This window comes from Saccopteryx leptura, chromosome 1 (genome assembly GCF_036850995.1).
Source record: "Saccopteryx leptura isolate mSacLep1 chromosome 1, mSacLep1_pri_phased_curated, whole genome shotgun sequence".
NCBI classification, from domain to species: domain Eukaryota; kingdom Metazoa; phylum Chordata; class Mammalia; order Chiroptera; family Emballonuridae; genus Saccopteryx; species Saccopteryx leptura.
In genome coordinates this window covers 280,814,361-280,829,759 of record NC_089503.1, presented here as the reverse complement: position 1 = coordinate 280,829,759, position 15,399 = coordinate 280,814,361, and the positions used below count along the sequence as shown (strand labels likewise).

Below are 15,399 nucleotides of genomic sequence, written 5' to 3'. Positions count from 1 at the left end.
TCATTAATATTTCTCTCTTTTCCTGAGATTGGTCTCTGTAAATTGAGTGAGATTGGTTGTTAACTTAAAGCTGTTAATATTTTATTACCTTTAGAGTTAATTAGTATGGCTTACAAAAATATGAGCTTAACAGCTAAAATGTTTTAAAATATATGAAGCAAGCAATAACGAAAATGAGTAAACATTCATAGTTAAGGGGATCATGAAACTTGACATTTCTAGGGCTTAAATAAAAATTTGTATTTTAGTATAGGAAAACTATACCATACACACAAAAACAATATAAATAAATATTCAGATATTCAAGAGCTAATTCATATTTAAGAGTTTTATAGCGATTACAAAGATTTAGACGGTTTCAGAGTTAATATTTAGACTCTGTATTGACTGGTAGGTAGATAGCTATTTGAACTTAAATTTGTGAATATCTTTTAAGGAAAAATCTGGGGCTTTTTTGTGTCAAGCATCCTGCAAGAACATTTTTGCTAGCTTTTTGGGTGCACTTAATGTTACACAGATTACACTGGGGAACAAAATTTTTGTTGCGCCCACAAAAACACCTGTTCTTACCTAATTCCAGTGTGCTGATCTCAAATCTGACATTAGTTTTTCTCTGTAAGCTACAGTTTTTTTGCAATTCAAGATTTTAGGTTTTCATCTTATTGTTAAATTTTTTACATTTAGAAGTAGAATGTCTTCTTGGGCATCATTTTTGTGAAAATATAATAATTTATATAATGAATAAATATACTAATACACTAAAAGATATGATTGCATCATAATTTGTCTACAATTTCAAAACAGAACATATTAAAACTTATTTTAATCATAAAATTTGCGTAAACCTTATTTAAATTCTATTCAGGCAAAAATTTGCGTTTGTAGCTCTTGCATTTGTGTACTTGTTGAAGACAATCTCGTTTTATGCTCCAGCAGTAGTCTGCTCATCACTAACAGCTCCAAGATTTTCAGGAAACTTATCAAGGTGACTGTTAAGGAAGTGAATCTTAACGCTCATGTTATATCCAATGTCGCGGAAAGCGAACAGCATCCTTTGAACCAGAAATTCATAGTTTTCTTTTTTGTTGCCAAGGGAAGTTCTTTGTAACTGCCACAAAAGACTGCCATGCTGCTTCCTCCTCTTTATTCATCTTCCTGGCAAATTCTTCATCATGTATGAGGGTTCAAATTTGAGGTCCATCAAATACACCTGCTTTTCTCTTCTCGCAAGACAAGGCAGGAAAAGCAGAAATAATATGTTGAAAGCATTCATTTTCTCTAGTCAAAGCCTGAACAAACTGCTTTAATTAAGCCAAGTTTGATGTGAAGTGGGGGAAAAATGATCCTGTCTCGATTAACTACAGGTTCCTTCACAATATATTGCATCCCTACTTCCAGAGCTTCACGTTTCGGCCACTCCTTCTGTGTCCAGTGTTTCTCCCGAGCTTGGCTGTCCCACAAATATAGAAAGCAAGGATACTTCGTGAAACCTCTCTGTTGTCCTAGCAGGAAATTTACCATTTTAAGATACACAAAAATGATCCAGTTATGCTCCTCATACTTCATAAAGTCGAGGACAATTTTTATGTCATTACAATTCTCTCACAGATGAGTTGAATAACCAATTGGAACCGCTGCATAACCATTAATTACCGTTGTGTAGGAGAACACATTTTAGACTCCGTTTATAACTGTCAAGAAATAGCCACTATTCTGTTGGACTGTAAGTGGTAACACCTAGCTGGCTGAGAAGACTACTGATATCATGATAGTAAACAAAGTGTTTGTCTTTGGAAAAAAAGTCCACAAAAATTTGTTCACGTTTCCTGAAATGGGAAGCGTGACCCGTGAAGTACATTCTTTACTTGAAGCCTGGAGGCTAATAACTCAGCTGCTTTCTTTGATAGGCCTAAATCTCTTACTAAGTCATTCAATTTGGGTTGGCTAAACTGCTGAGGGGTTAATGACTGCTTGACATCAGAAGAAGACCCTTCAGATTCTACAGCCATTTCCTCATGCATCTTATCAAAATACACTTGATCACCATGTTCACTTCCTTCGACCTTAGAAGAAATAAAACCATTGAAAACTGGAACCGGGAGTGTCTCAGAGTGTGGGATAGTTTGTATTGCTGAAGGAATATTAGGATATGCAATCATATGCCGCTTTTTAAAATAATTAATTAATTAATTAATGGGGTGACATTGATAAATCAGGGTACATATGTTCAGAGAAAACATCTCCAGGTTATTTTGACATTTAATTATGTTGCATACCCATCACCCAAAGTCAAATTGTCTTTCATCACCTTCTATCTGGTTTTCTTTGTGCCCCTTAGCTCCCCTCCCCTTGCGCCCGCCCCACTCGTAACCACCACACTCTTGTCCATGTCTCTGAGTCTCATTTTTATGTCTCATCCATGTATGGAATCATATAGTTCTTAGTTTTTTCTGATTTACTTATTTCACTCAGTATAATGTTATCAAGGTCCATCCATGTTGTAGTAAATGATCCAATGTCATCATTTTTTATTATGCTGTTTTTACATTTAAAAGCAACTACAATTATGTTAAAGTGATGTTTGTAAAACATTAATTGCCTTGTGGTTATGTTCAATCCATGAGTCGTTGCCCTTTAACTCCAATTTAAAAATCAATGCATGCCATTAACTGTAACAAAAAAAAAATTAAAATTGCATAAAAACTAGAGCATGCACCAAAAAACGAATTTCAGATTTGGAATCAGCGATGCAGAAATATATAGAAAAATTTCTAAAACCTCATGCAACAGAAAATGATAAAAAAAAATGTTCCCCAGTGAAAGTTACTTATTAATAGGTTCAAATTCAGTTTAATTCTTAGGTATGAACAAATAAGATTGAAATGGTATAAGTGAATGTTCTCTTTTGAATGTTCTTAGTTTTAGGAGGCATGTGCTAAAATAATTATGGTTGAAGTATGTTTATAACTTGCAGATAATTGAGAAAAATAATATAGTCAGGACAAAATGTTCATTTCTTTGTTGAGTTTAGATTTAGATACACTTTCTTGTTTCTGAAATTTTCTGTAATAAACACTTGGGATAGGGAAGTGGACCCCTTAGTATAATATAATGTATAATTTGTGAGCACTTAAATTGCAAACTGATAATAGTATACATTTTGTAAAGTATTTTTTCTTTTTACAATCTTTTTATTGATTTTAGAGAAGGAAAGAGAAAGTAAAAAAAAAACAACCCCAACAATTTGTTTCACTTATTTATGATTCATTGGTTGATTTTTGTATTTGCCCTGACCAGAAATCAAACCCATAACCTTTGTGTTTCAGGACAATGTTCTAACTGAGCTACTCGGCCGGCCGGGGCTAGCTAGATAGCTTTTGATGATTTTACTCTGAAAATATCTTTCCTGTTGACCATTCTGTAATTGAAGCTACTTCCATGTAGTTCCTCTGTGGAAAGATATATAAATATATGTATAATATATATTTATAATACATATGTATTATATATTATATAGTATGTATATTATATATATTTTACTAAAATGAATGCAAAAGTATTTATTAAGACACAAATTAGAACATTCAAAATTAAACTTTTATTCCATTAATGTAATTTTTGGTAAATAGAAAGGTTACTAATATGTAATATTTTTTTAGTAAATAAAAAGGAAAAGGGATTGTCATTTTCAGTCTTTTGTGGGGTAGCATTTAGTTTAAAAACATTTTATTTGGATTGTGGTAAAAACAAGGCTAACTTTATGACATCCGGTTTTCTCTCTTCTGCTTTTGTATTTAGAAGGGAGAATACAGTAAAATTTCCCACCTTATTTGAAATGGAAAGAGATAGGATGTGAGGGCAGTTGTATTCTCAGATTAGTGAATAGACTACAAGATGTCAGGTCAACTAGTGATTTATAGAATTGTAAAGGTAATCTTTTGATTCTGAATTATTTATAGCTGGAAATTATTTATTACTTTATTGTGTTTGAATTATGGAAAGGATGAAATGTGATGAAATGTGTGTGTGTGTGTGTGTGTGTGTGTGGTTTGTTTTCTGTAGGATATAGTATTGGGGAGTTTGTGTCTGCCAAAAGTTGCTTAAATTATCCCACACATACCTGGTTTTGAGGTAGTAGTGTTTTTTTTGTTTTTGTTTTTGCATTGATTTGCAGTTTATTGCCAAGTAAATAATTTCAAAGCAGTGTTATTTTTTAAAGGAAAATACAGGTAGTATGCTTTGTGTAGAGCAGAACATGAAGTGATAATCTTAATTAAATATTTATAAGATCATATTCATTTTAGTGAATTGCTAGGAATAACACAGCCTTTTTTCTTCTTTTGTAGCATAAGCAGTACTATAATGGATGTAGACAGCACAATTTCCAGTGGGCGTTCAACTCCAGCAATGATGAACGGACAAGGAAGCACTACTTCTTCAAGCAAAAATATTGCCTATAATTGTTGTTGGGACCAGTGCCAGGCTTGCTTCAACTCTAGTCCAGATCTGGCAGATCACATCCGTTCCATACATGTAGATGGTCAGCGAGGAGGGGTTGGTTTTGCCATTTCTTTTTTTTTACTCCCTGTTTTCATTAGTTTTATTAATTTATAATTGCTAGTTAGGCTTTTTTCTTTCCCTCAAAGTAATTTGCTCTTAGGTATATTTCTCTGAGGAACATAGACTTTCTAAAATACAGTGGGAATGTTATAAATAAATACAACAGTGTATTCCAAAGTTCTGATGTTTGAGTTGAGGGCATTTAAGAATTGGCACTGTTTATGATTTCTGTTATGGTGGTCCTAAATTATCCCTGATGCTGAAATTAACTGGAGAGACTATTGGTACCAGGATAAGTGTATACAATTGTATTAAATGATAGTCTGCACTCACTCATTTGTGAGTGAAAATTGATCATCTTTCCCAGATCTTGTCAGAGGTGACTTAGCTAAAAAAGTTCTGATCAGTCAGTATTGACCTGTACGCTTTCAGGACTCCACTATTGGATAGTGAATGAAGAATTGAGCAAATTCAGTGAGTCAAAGTGTAATGTACCAAAATATTTATAATATTTATAATTTTAATTTTTTCAGTTTTATCTAGATTTGTCTTAAATAGTTGCCATGTTTAGCATGTTTTCCAGAAATTAATGTTACATTGTAAATACAGATAATTTATTAGGCCACACATTTCCCAACTCTTCCATCTCTGTTGAGATAGATATACTGATACTAAAATGGTTAAAGTCATCAGGGTTTAAGTGAATAGGTAACTGCTTTCAATGCTGTACTGATAATTAGATCATACTGATTTTTTTTTAAAAATGAGGTCAAATAAGCACCCCTAACATTTTAACCCATGGTATTGCATTTAAAATTTCTTTTAAGAAGTATTAGCTGTTGTTGCAATATGATGTAATGTGTCAGCAGTCTTTTGATTACTCAAGCTTGATAAATAAAACATTTGTCTTATTGTTAGATTTAACATATATGGTGTGTAGGTAGACACCAAATGGTGCACCGGTGAATTGTGTCCGTCATATGGCTTTTCACTGTATAAGGCAGCTTTGGTAACTATGCCCTTCACCGGAATCAGGTTTTTGGTATGAACTCTCTTAACCAAGTTGGTGTCCTGGTCATTCTTGAGTTGCCTTTTGTGAGCCAGTGCTTGATGTCACTTGGTATATATCAGTATGGCAGACATTTTGTTTTAATTTATTGATTTTGGGGGGGAGGGAGTTGGGGAGAGAGTGAGAAACATTGATATTGATTTGTTGATCCACTTGTTTATGTATTCATTGGTTGATTTTTTGCATGTGCCCTGACCGGGATTGAACCTGCGACCTTGGTGTATTGAGATGATGCTCTAAGGAACTGAGCTTTTTGGCCAGGGCACTGTGGTAGTCTTTTGAGTCATGGCAGGATGCTGATTTAGTAGCTCAATATAGTAGCATGAACTATGTAGAAGATTCCTGGGATTCTCTTAGCAGGCTAGAGAGAATGTAACATTTCTAAGTCTTCGATTCTACAAGTTGAGTTGGCACACACCTGTAAAAGAACGTTTTCAGCTCTTTGCAGATTTGTCGAAAAAACTGGATATAGACTGAATACATCAAGTAATCACTGCAACTACATGTACGTTAATATTATAGAGCTAGACTTGAAGTCTTCATAATTTATACAATAAGTATAAACTTGTTGAAATGAAAACCCCTTTGTTATTTCTTAAACCCGTATTTATAAAATTAATTTAGTACAAATAATAAGATTCTCTGGCTAATTTTAACAATAATGCTATTTTGACTGCAGAAAGAAGTCTTTATTTTTGAAGGATGTTACTGCTAATGAACAAATGTATTGGAACTGCAGGAAATACATCTCAATTATTTCTACATACCAATCATTGGTATATAGACTAAGCTTTTCTTTTTACCACCCTTCACCCAAGGTTTTATTTATTGATTTTACAAAGAGAGTTGGTGGGGAAGAGCCAGATGTATCAACTCATAATTGCTTCACTTTAGTTCAGGGGTCCCCAAACTACGGCCCGTGGGTTGCATGCGGCCCCCTGAGGCCATTTATCCGGCCCCCACCGCACTTCTGGAAGGGGCACCTCTTTCATTGGTGGTCAGTGAGAGGAGCATAGTTCCCATTGAAATACTGGTCAGTTTGTTGATTTAAATTTACTTGTTCTTTATTTTAAATATTGTATTTGTTCCCGTTTTGTTTTTGTACTTTAAAATAAGATATGTGCAGTGTGCATAGGGATTTGTTCATAGTTTTTTTTATAGTCCGAGGGACTATAAAAAACGGTCTGAGGGACAGTGAACTGGCCCCCTCTGTAAAAAGTTTGGGGACCCCTGCTTTAGTTGTTCATTGGTTTCTTGTTATATGTTCCTTGAATTGGCAAGCCCAGGATTTCAAACTAGCGACCTCAGCATTCTATGTGGGTCAGTACTATCCAGTGTGCCATCACAGACCAGGCAACTAAGCTTTCAGAATGAAAGTTTGAATGAGGATTTGAAAACCTGGTATTAATATAGGATAGAAAAATCTTGATATGGTTTTGTGCTTTATTTTATTGATTGATTGATTGATTTTAGCAAGAAAGGGAAGGAGAGAGACAGAAACATTGATCTGTTCCTGTGTGTGCCCTGACTAAGGATTGAACTGGCACCCTCTGCGCTTCGGGACGGATTCTCTAACCAACTGAGCTATCCGGCCAGGGTGATCTAGTTTGTGCTCTTAAAATAGAGTAGTTGTGGATTGGAAAGTAAATTTTTTTTTTTTTTTTGAGAGACGGGTGGGGGGAGAGAGAGAGAGGAAAGAAAGGGGTGAGGGAGAGAGAAGCATCAACTCATTGTTCCACTTAGTTGTGCACCCATTGATTGCTTCTCATATGTGCCTTGACTGGGGCTTGAGCCAGTGACCCTGGGATCAAGCTGGTGACCTCAGTGGTCTGGGACAATGCTGTATCCACTTTGCCATCAGCCAGGGCTTTTAAAAAAAATTTTAAATTTGAAGTTTGGAACTTAAAAAAATATATTATTTTAACCTTTTTTATGTATACAGTTTAGTAGTATTTGTACATTTACATTGTTATGTAACCATAACCACTATCCATCTCCAGACCTTTTCATTATTTAAAACTGAAATCTGTACCCATTAAACAGTAACTTCCTTATTTTCCCTTTCCTCAGCCCCTGGTAACTGCTCTTCTGCTTTCTGTGTATAAGACTCTATTCTAGATACCTCATAGAAGTGGAAAACAGTAGATTTTGATAACAAGTTTTTTTTAGGTTTTTAATTTCTTTTCTACCCTAAGTGTTAAATTATCATAATGGACTAGATACAAATGAGGGGAAAATTGGTAACCCCAGAGGACTTTGTGCTTCTAGTTACTGAAATATAACAATTTTAGCCTGACCAGAGAGTTGCGCAGTGGATAGTGTTGGCCTGGAACACACAGGACCAGGTTTGAAATCCCGAGGTCGCTGGCTTGGCTGCAAGGCCCCCCCTCTCCCCCCCCCCCGCGGGGGGCCCCCCACATCAAGGCACATATAAGAAAGCAATCAATGAACAACTACAGTACAGCAATGAAGAATTGATGCTTCTCATTTCTCTACTTCCTGTCTGTCTGTCCCTCTCTATCTCTCTCTTGCTAGAAAGAAAGAAAGAAAAAGAAACCAATTTTACTGGAGCCAGTAAGTTAGTAAGATTTAAATACTATATTCCATTTCTTCTTTCTTATCTCATTTTGAACTTCACCCTGGAAAAAAAACAAAACCATCATGTAACAGCTTAAAAACTTTTTTTCCTTTTAAACTATGCTGTTATGTCGTGTGGACTTTATATTTGTTGGCTGAAGCCAGATGGAGTTAGGTTTTCCTGACCTTTTCATGTATCAAAGTGGTTGGATAGTTAACTCTACATTAAAAGTTACACTATTTACTTAAATGCCAAATTATGAATATACCTTTTTAAAAATGAATCATGAGAGGGTTTTCTCCTCTTTAAAAAATAAAAACAGGCACGAAAAACTAATCTTTTCTGTTAAGTATAATAGAATTGTATTCTTGTGTCCACACTTTCATATGAAATCCATGATTGGATTTTCAAAACTAGATTGACCTATTTTATTAATCAAATTTCAAATCCCAGTGTCTTCTTAATATATACCTGAGTTTGGGTAGGTGGGGCACTTCATTTTGTAGATTTTAGTGGTGTAGTAAGAGCTAGTTGTCTTCTTTTCTTTCTGTTTTAACTATTTCTTACTTTATAAACAATTGCCAGAAAAAAATATGTTCATGTTTCTTGATGCAGGAGTTATTTTACATGTGCCATTTTATCAAGTTTACTTTAGTGTATGTGTTTTGGTGTGTTTGTGGGGAGAGGCACAGGGGAAGATTGGGGGTGAGAGGAGATAAAATATTATTCAAAGACTCGATGAGGCCAGTTACCTTTATGTTATATAAAGTGACTTTTGTAGACTTTCAGGGTAAAATCACATCGCTGTTAGGAAGTGAAATCAATCTTAGGAGGTCACTTTGCATTTTAATTGCCAATCTGGTATCTCCTGAACACAACATGCAATTTGTCAGCTCTCTTGCAATACATGAAAAATATTTTATTGCTGTAATTTGAAATGAAATATTTTTGTCCTGTTTTATTCCATATCTTTTAACAGAAAATTTAAAATAATACATTTAATGTGGGTAAAAAAAGATTAAAATTATAGCTGTCATTTTAGACACACCTTGAAAGAACAAACTGATTTGAGACAAAATGGATTAAAAAAATATTTTGCTTCTCTTTTGTATGTTCACATTTTGTAAAATAATGAATTTTTTTCTGACAAATATTAGAGCTTAAAGGAATCATAAAGTTGTTCATTCATTCCTTCCTGATTTTAGGGTGGTGTACCTCTTGGTGTATATGAAATCATTTTGTATCATATTTGACTGGTAAAGGAATCTAATTCCTTAATAAACTTAGCTCCCTGCCCCTTTGAGCATGTAAATTAATGCTGCTTGCTGGCTCTATATTTAGAATAGATTTGCCTGATTTTATTTTATTTTTATTTATTTTTTATTCCTCCAAAGTTGGAAATGGGGAGGCAGTCAGAGAGACTGCCACATGCGCCCAACCGGGATCCACCCGGCATGCCCACCAGGGGGCAATGCTCTGCCCATCTAGGGCGTCGCTCTGCTGCAACCAGAGCCATTCTAGCACTTGAGGCAGAGGCCATGAAGCCGTCCTCAGTGCCTGGGCCAACTTTGCTCCAGTGGAGCCCTGGCTGCGGGAAGGGAAGAGAGAGACAGGGAGGAAGGAGAGGGGGAGGGGTGGAGAAACAGATGGGCGCTTCTCCTGTGTGCCCTGGCCGGGAATTGAACCCGGGACTCCCACACGCCAGTCCGACGCTCCACCACTAAGCCAACTGGCCAGGGCCGATTTGCCTGATTTTAATTTACTTTACTAATAATCACTAAATTCTTTTTTTTTTTTTTTTTTGTATTTTTCTGAAGCTGGAAACGGGGAGAGACAGTCAGACAGACTCCCGCATGTGCCTGACCGGGATCCAACCCGGCACGCCCACCAGGGGTGATGCTCTGCCCACCAGGGGGCGATGCTCTGCCCCTCCGGGGGGGTCGCTCTGCCGTGACCAGAGCCACTCTAGCGCCTGGGGCAGAGGCCAAGGAGCCATCCCCAGCGCCCGGGCCATCTTTGCTCCAATGGAGCCTTGGCTGTGGGAGGGGAAGAGAGAGACAGAGAGGAAGGAGGGGGGTGGGGGTGGAGAAGCAAATGGGCGCTTCTCCTTATGTGCCCTGGCCGGGAATTGAACCGGGTCCCCCGCACGCCAGGCCGATGCTCTACCACTGAGCCAACCGGCCAGGGCCAATCACTAAATTCTTATGCATACTAGGTCAGGTTGCATTGTACTCTTTTTAGAAGGTACAGCTGACCTGTTCTGACAGTAGTGAGGAAGGTTTTCTAGAGAAGTTCTCACAGAAGACCACCCTGAAACAACATTGAAATTGTTGACCTGTGTGTCTCAAAAGTTTGGTCATTGTAAATGTGAAGATTTTTTTGGTAGTCTCAAAATTTTTTTTTTTTTTTTAAATTTTATTTTTTACAGAGACAGAGAGTGAGTCAGAGAGAGGGATAGACAGGGACAGACAGACAGGAATGGAGAGAGATGAGAAGCATCAATCATTAGTTTTTCATTGTGCGTTGCAACACCTTAGTTGTTCATTGATTGCTTTCTCACATGTGCCCTGACCGCCGGCCTTCAGCAGGCTGAGCAACCCTTTGCTGGAGCCAGCGACCTAGGGTCCAAGCTGGTGAGCCTTGCTCAAACCAGATGAGCCCGTACTCAAGCTGGCGACCTTGGGGTCTCGAACCTGGGTCCTTCCGCATCCCAGTCCGATGCTCTATCCACTGCGCCACTGCCTGGTCAGGCCAAAATATTCTTTGAATGGCTGTGTAGTTTTTTGGTTTTTTTTGGACAGTGGCAGAAAAATATGGTGACAGTTATTTTGAGAGGGGACCTCTGAAGGGTCATTGTATATTTGTCCCTCTTTGCTCCTCTCACCAGAGAAGGGGCCTCCAATGTCTAATATAAACACAATTTTTCTGTAAACCATCCTCTTAGAGAATATATATCTTACATTTTTATTGTGTTTTAGAGTTATTAAATATGTGTTAATTGTGTCTATTTTATGAAAAAGAAATAGACTTAGATAAGTGATTCTCCCAAGATTACATAGCAAAGAAGTATGAAAGCTGGATAGAATTTAGTCATTTACTTTTGTTCTATTTCTATTATATCTAATACAGCCTAATATAACTTAAATCTATCATGAGAGCCTGGACAATGAACCTCTGTGTCTCTATTCTAGTTAATATAGCTAAAACGTTTTTAAAAATTATTCTTACTGATTTTAGAGAGTGAGGAATAGAGAAAAACATTGATTTGTTGTTCCACTTATGTATTAATTGTTTGATTCTTCTATGCCCCCTGATGGGGAACAAACCCACAGCCTTGGGCCTGACCAGGTGGTGGTGCAGTGGATAGAGTGTTGACCCAGAATGCCGAGGACCCTGGTTTGGAACCCTGAGGTGCTATCTTGAGTGCACGGTTTCCAGCTTGAGTGTAGGATCATAGACATGACCCCCATGGTCGCTGGCATAAGCAAGGGGTCACTGGCTCAGCTGGATTCCCCAGGTCAAGGTACACAGGAGAAAGCAATCAATGAACAACTAAAGTGTCGCAACAAGTTAATGCTTCTCATCTCTCTCTCTGCCTGCCTGTCCCTGCCTGCCTCTCGTTAAAAACAAACAAACAAACAAAGAAACCACAATCTTGGCATATTGGGATGATGTTCTAACCAACTGAGCTGACCGGCTAGTGCCCTGTTTGGCAAACTGCGGCTCGTGACCCACATGCGGCTCTTTGGCCCCTCGAGTGTGGCTCTTCCACAAAATAACCACGTGCAGGTGCAACCTCGATAAGAAATGTACCTACCTATATAGTTTAAGTTTAAAAAATTTGGCTCCCCCCCAAAATTTCAATTGTTGTACTGTTGATATTTGGCTCTGTTGACTAATGAGTTTGCTGACCACTGGCCTAGGGCAATATACCTAAATCTTAATTCATTTTAAGATAGTATAGAAGAACTGTGAGAGTACTTATTTTTGAGTAATTCCTTTCATACTACAGTGTAATTTCTTTTTTTTTTTTTTAAACTTTTTTTTTAATTTATTTTTTACAGAGACAGAGAATGAGTCAGAGAGAGGGATAGACAGGGACAGACAGACAGGAACGGAGAGAGATGAGAAGCATCAATCATTAGTTTTTCATTGCGCGTTGCAACACCTTAGTTTATTGATTGCTTTCTCATATGTGCCTTGATCGAGGGCCTTCAGCAGACCAAGTAAACCCTTGCTGGAGCCAGTGACCTTGGGCTCAAGCTGGTGGGATTTTGTTCAAACCAGATGAGCCTGCGCTCAAACTGGTGACGTTGGGGTCTCGAACCTGGGTCCTCTGCATCCCAGTCTGACGCTCTATCCACTGCGCCACCGCCTGGTCAGTCTGTAATTTCTGTTTTTTAAAAAATTTTTATGTATTGATTTCAGCGAGAGGATTAAAAATTTTTTTTTTTATTATTTTCAGCGAAAGAGGAAGGTGGGGGGAGAGAGAGGGAGAGAGACAGGAATGTAGAGCTGTTGTTCCTTTATATGCCCTGACCAGGGATCAAACAAGCAGCCTCTGCACTTCAGGATGATGCTCTAACCAGCCGAGCTATCTGGCCAGAGTGATGTTTGTTTTTCAGGGTTAAATTTTATAATGAAGTTTCTCAAAGTAGGATATAAAAATGCTTTTCACATCCTGGCATCAAAAAAGATTGAAGTTTGAAGAAAGATACTTTAGTTAGATTTTGGACTGTTTTATCAAAGGGTATTTTTCTAAATGTACATTAGGAAAGAAAATTTAGCTGTTTTTGTGAATCCTTGTTGTGGACATTTAGTGCCATTTTGTGTATCAAAACTATCCTTGTGTAAGTTTGTTGCTTTCTTTTCCTTCCTCTCTAATTATTTTTCAAACATTTCACAACTATTTTACCCAAATATGGCCAAACATAGATAGCTTTTCTCATTATACTTATTGTATTTCCTAAATTATTGACTATGTTGAAGATTATGGTTTTTTTTGAACCTGTCTAGACCGTACCCACTCACAGTTATGGCTATTTTTCGATGGAATTATGGGACCTGTCATTGCCTCCATATTTGTTTATTCATAGGAAGAAAGAGCTTCGAGATTTGTGGTTTCCCTCAGATGTGGTGGTTGGGTAATGTTAGGCTAGAGCAGTGTTTGAATATTTTTTGGGTTTTTTTTTTTTTTTAAGTCTTTTTGTGAGTATTCAGCACAGGGGACACTTAAGAGTTACATCAACAGAATTCTTCTCTCTTATAAACGTTATTATGTAAATTATGTTAATTTCTCCCCCATAGTGTATAACTTGTGAGAATTTTAAACCAAGCTATGATTCCTATTTATTACTTTTTTTTTTTTTGTGACAGAGACAGAGAGAGAGGGACAGATAGGGACAGACAGACAAGAAGGGAGAGAGATGAGTTGCAGCTCCTTCGTTGTTCATTAATTGCTTTTCATATGTGCCTTGACCAGGGGGTTATAGCAGAGCGTGTGCCTCCTTGCTCAAGCCAGCGACCCTGGGCTTCAAGCCAGTGACCTTTGGGCTCAAGCCAGTGACCATGGGGTCATGTCTGTGATCCCATGCTCAAGCTGGCGACCCCATGCTCCAGCTGGTGAGCCCGCACTCAAGCTCGATGAGCCCGTACTCAAGCTGGTGATATTGGGGTTTTGAACCTGAGTCCTCTGCGTCCCAATCTGATGTGCACTCCACTGTGCCACTGCCTGGTCAGGCCCTATTTATTACTTGGATTGAAAATTTCAGATTTTCAGAGTCTAGTAAAGTGTTGAGTCAGGAAATTGATAGATAGCACTTAATCTGCATGTGGTGATCAAATACTCATTTTCATAACATACAGGTATAGCTTTACAATTTCTTTTTTTTGAGTTTGTTTAAAAAATAGCTTTTAATAAATGTGTACTAAGTCAAGAATTTTAAATATGAAAGAGGAAATATTAATGACTTTAATATCTTCTTTTTTTTTTTTTTTGTATTTTTCTGAAGCTGGAAACAGGGAGAGACAGTCAGACTCCCGCATGCGCCTGACTGGGATCCACCTGGCATGCCCACCAGGGGGTGATGCTCTGCCCCACCGGGGCGTCGCTCTGCTGCCACCAGAGCCACTCTAGCGCCTGGGGTAGAGGCCAAGGAGCCATCCCCAGCGCCCCGGCCATCTTTGCTCCAATGGAGCCTTGGCTGCGGGAGGGGAAGAGAGAGACAGAGAGGAAGGACGGGGGGGGGGGGGGGGTGTGGAGAAGCAAATGGGCGCTTCTCCTATGTGCCCTGGCCGGGAATCGAACCGGGTCCCCTGCATGCCAGGCCGACGCTCTACCGCTGAGCCAACCGGCCAGGGCCAAATATCTTCTTAATTAAAGATAAACTAGCAAATGTTGTAAAATTAAGGATATGTGATAACTTTCTCTAAACAGTCACATATAGGGTTGCCTGATTAGACTATCTGATGTAAAATGGCTTGATTTTGAGTAAAAATTGATCTGTTATTTTAAATAGTCTTTTTCTAGTCTTAATTTTTTTTAGACTGAATTTGTGATTATTGACTCAGTTCTGTGTGTTTCTTCTTTCTGTTCTGTATGTAGTACATTATAGTCTTCAAAGTAGGGTTCTATATATAACTGTTCTTACCACAGAAAATAACAGAACGTAGAAATGGTACTTTGAAGTGTAATGATTATGGTAAGTTTATGTGGGGTTTTTTTGCCGATGTTAGGGATCCATTTTAATGTTTAGTTTGGAAATGTATAGGATGAAAATATAATCAATTAGGAAACTGTTATCTCACTAGTTGGAAAATGGGAAAGATGAGATAACCATTTAGTTGACAGATTTATGCTTTTCCAAACCCAGTCATAGCTGTCTGAATCCAAGAATGTATGTCTATTATGATGATAGAGTAGTTCATGCCCATTGCTTTTGCAACTATATATGTATATACACACATATATAAATAGATAATAGTTTTTTTTTTTTTAATATGAGAGGAGGGGAGATAGACAGACTCTCACATGTGCCTATACCTGGATCTACCTGGCAAGCCCCCTATTGGCGATGCTCTGCCTATGTAGGGCTATTGCTCAGCAACCATTTATAATGCCTGAGGCTGAGGCTCCTTGAAGCCATCCTCAGTGCCCTGGGCCAGCTTGCTTGAACCAATCTAGTCATGGTTG

At 37.8% G+C, this 15,399-nt stretch overlaps 1 protein-coding gene across 2 annotated transcripts in view; it reads left to right on the top strand.

Annotated features, from left to right (window-relative positions):
- The window catches only part of AEBP2 (AE binding protein 2), a 74,248-nt gene that overhangs the window by 20,815 nt on the left and 38,034 nt on the right, over positions 1-15,399 (top strand). For both annotated transcript variants that reach the window (XM_066354902.1, XM_066354894.1), the window contains one exon: positions 4,347-4,554. In XM_066354902.1, coding sequence (XP_066210999.1) covers positions 4,347-4,554 — 208 coding nt within the window. The remainder of the gene's footprint in view (positions 1-4,346; positions 4,555-15,399) is intronic.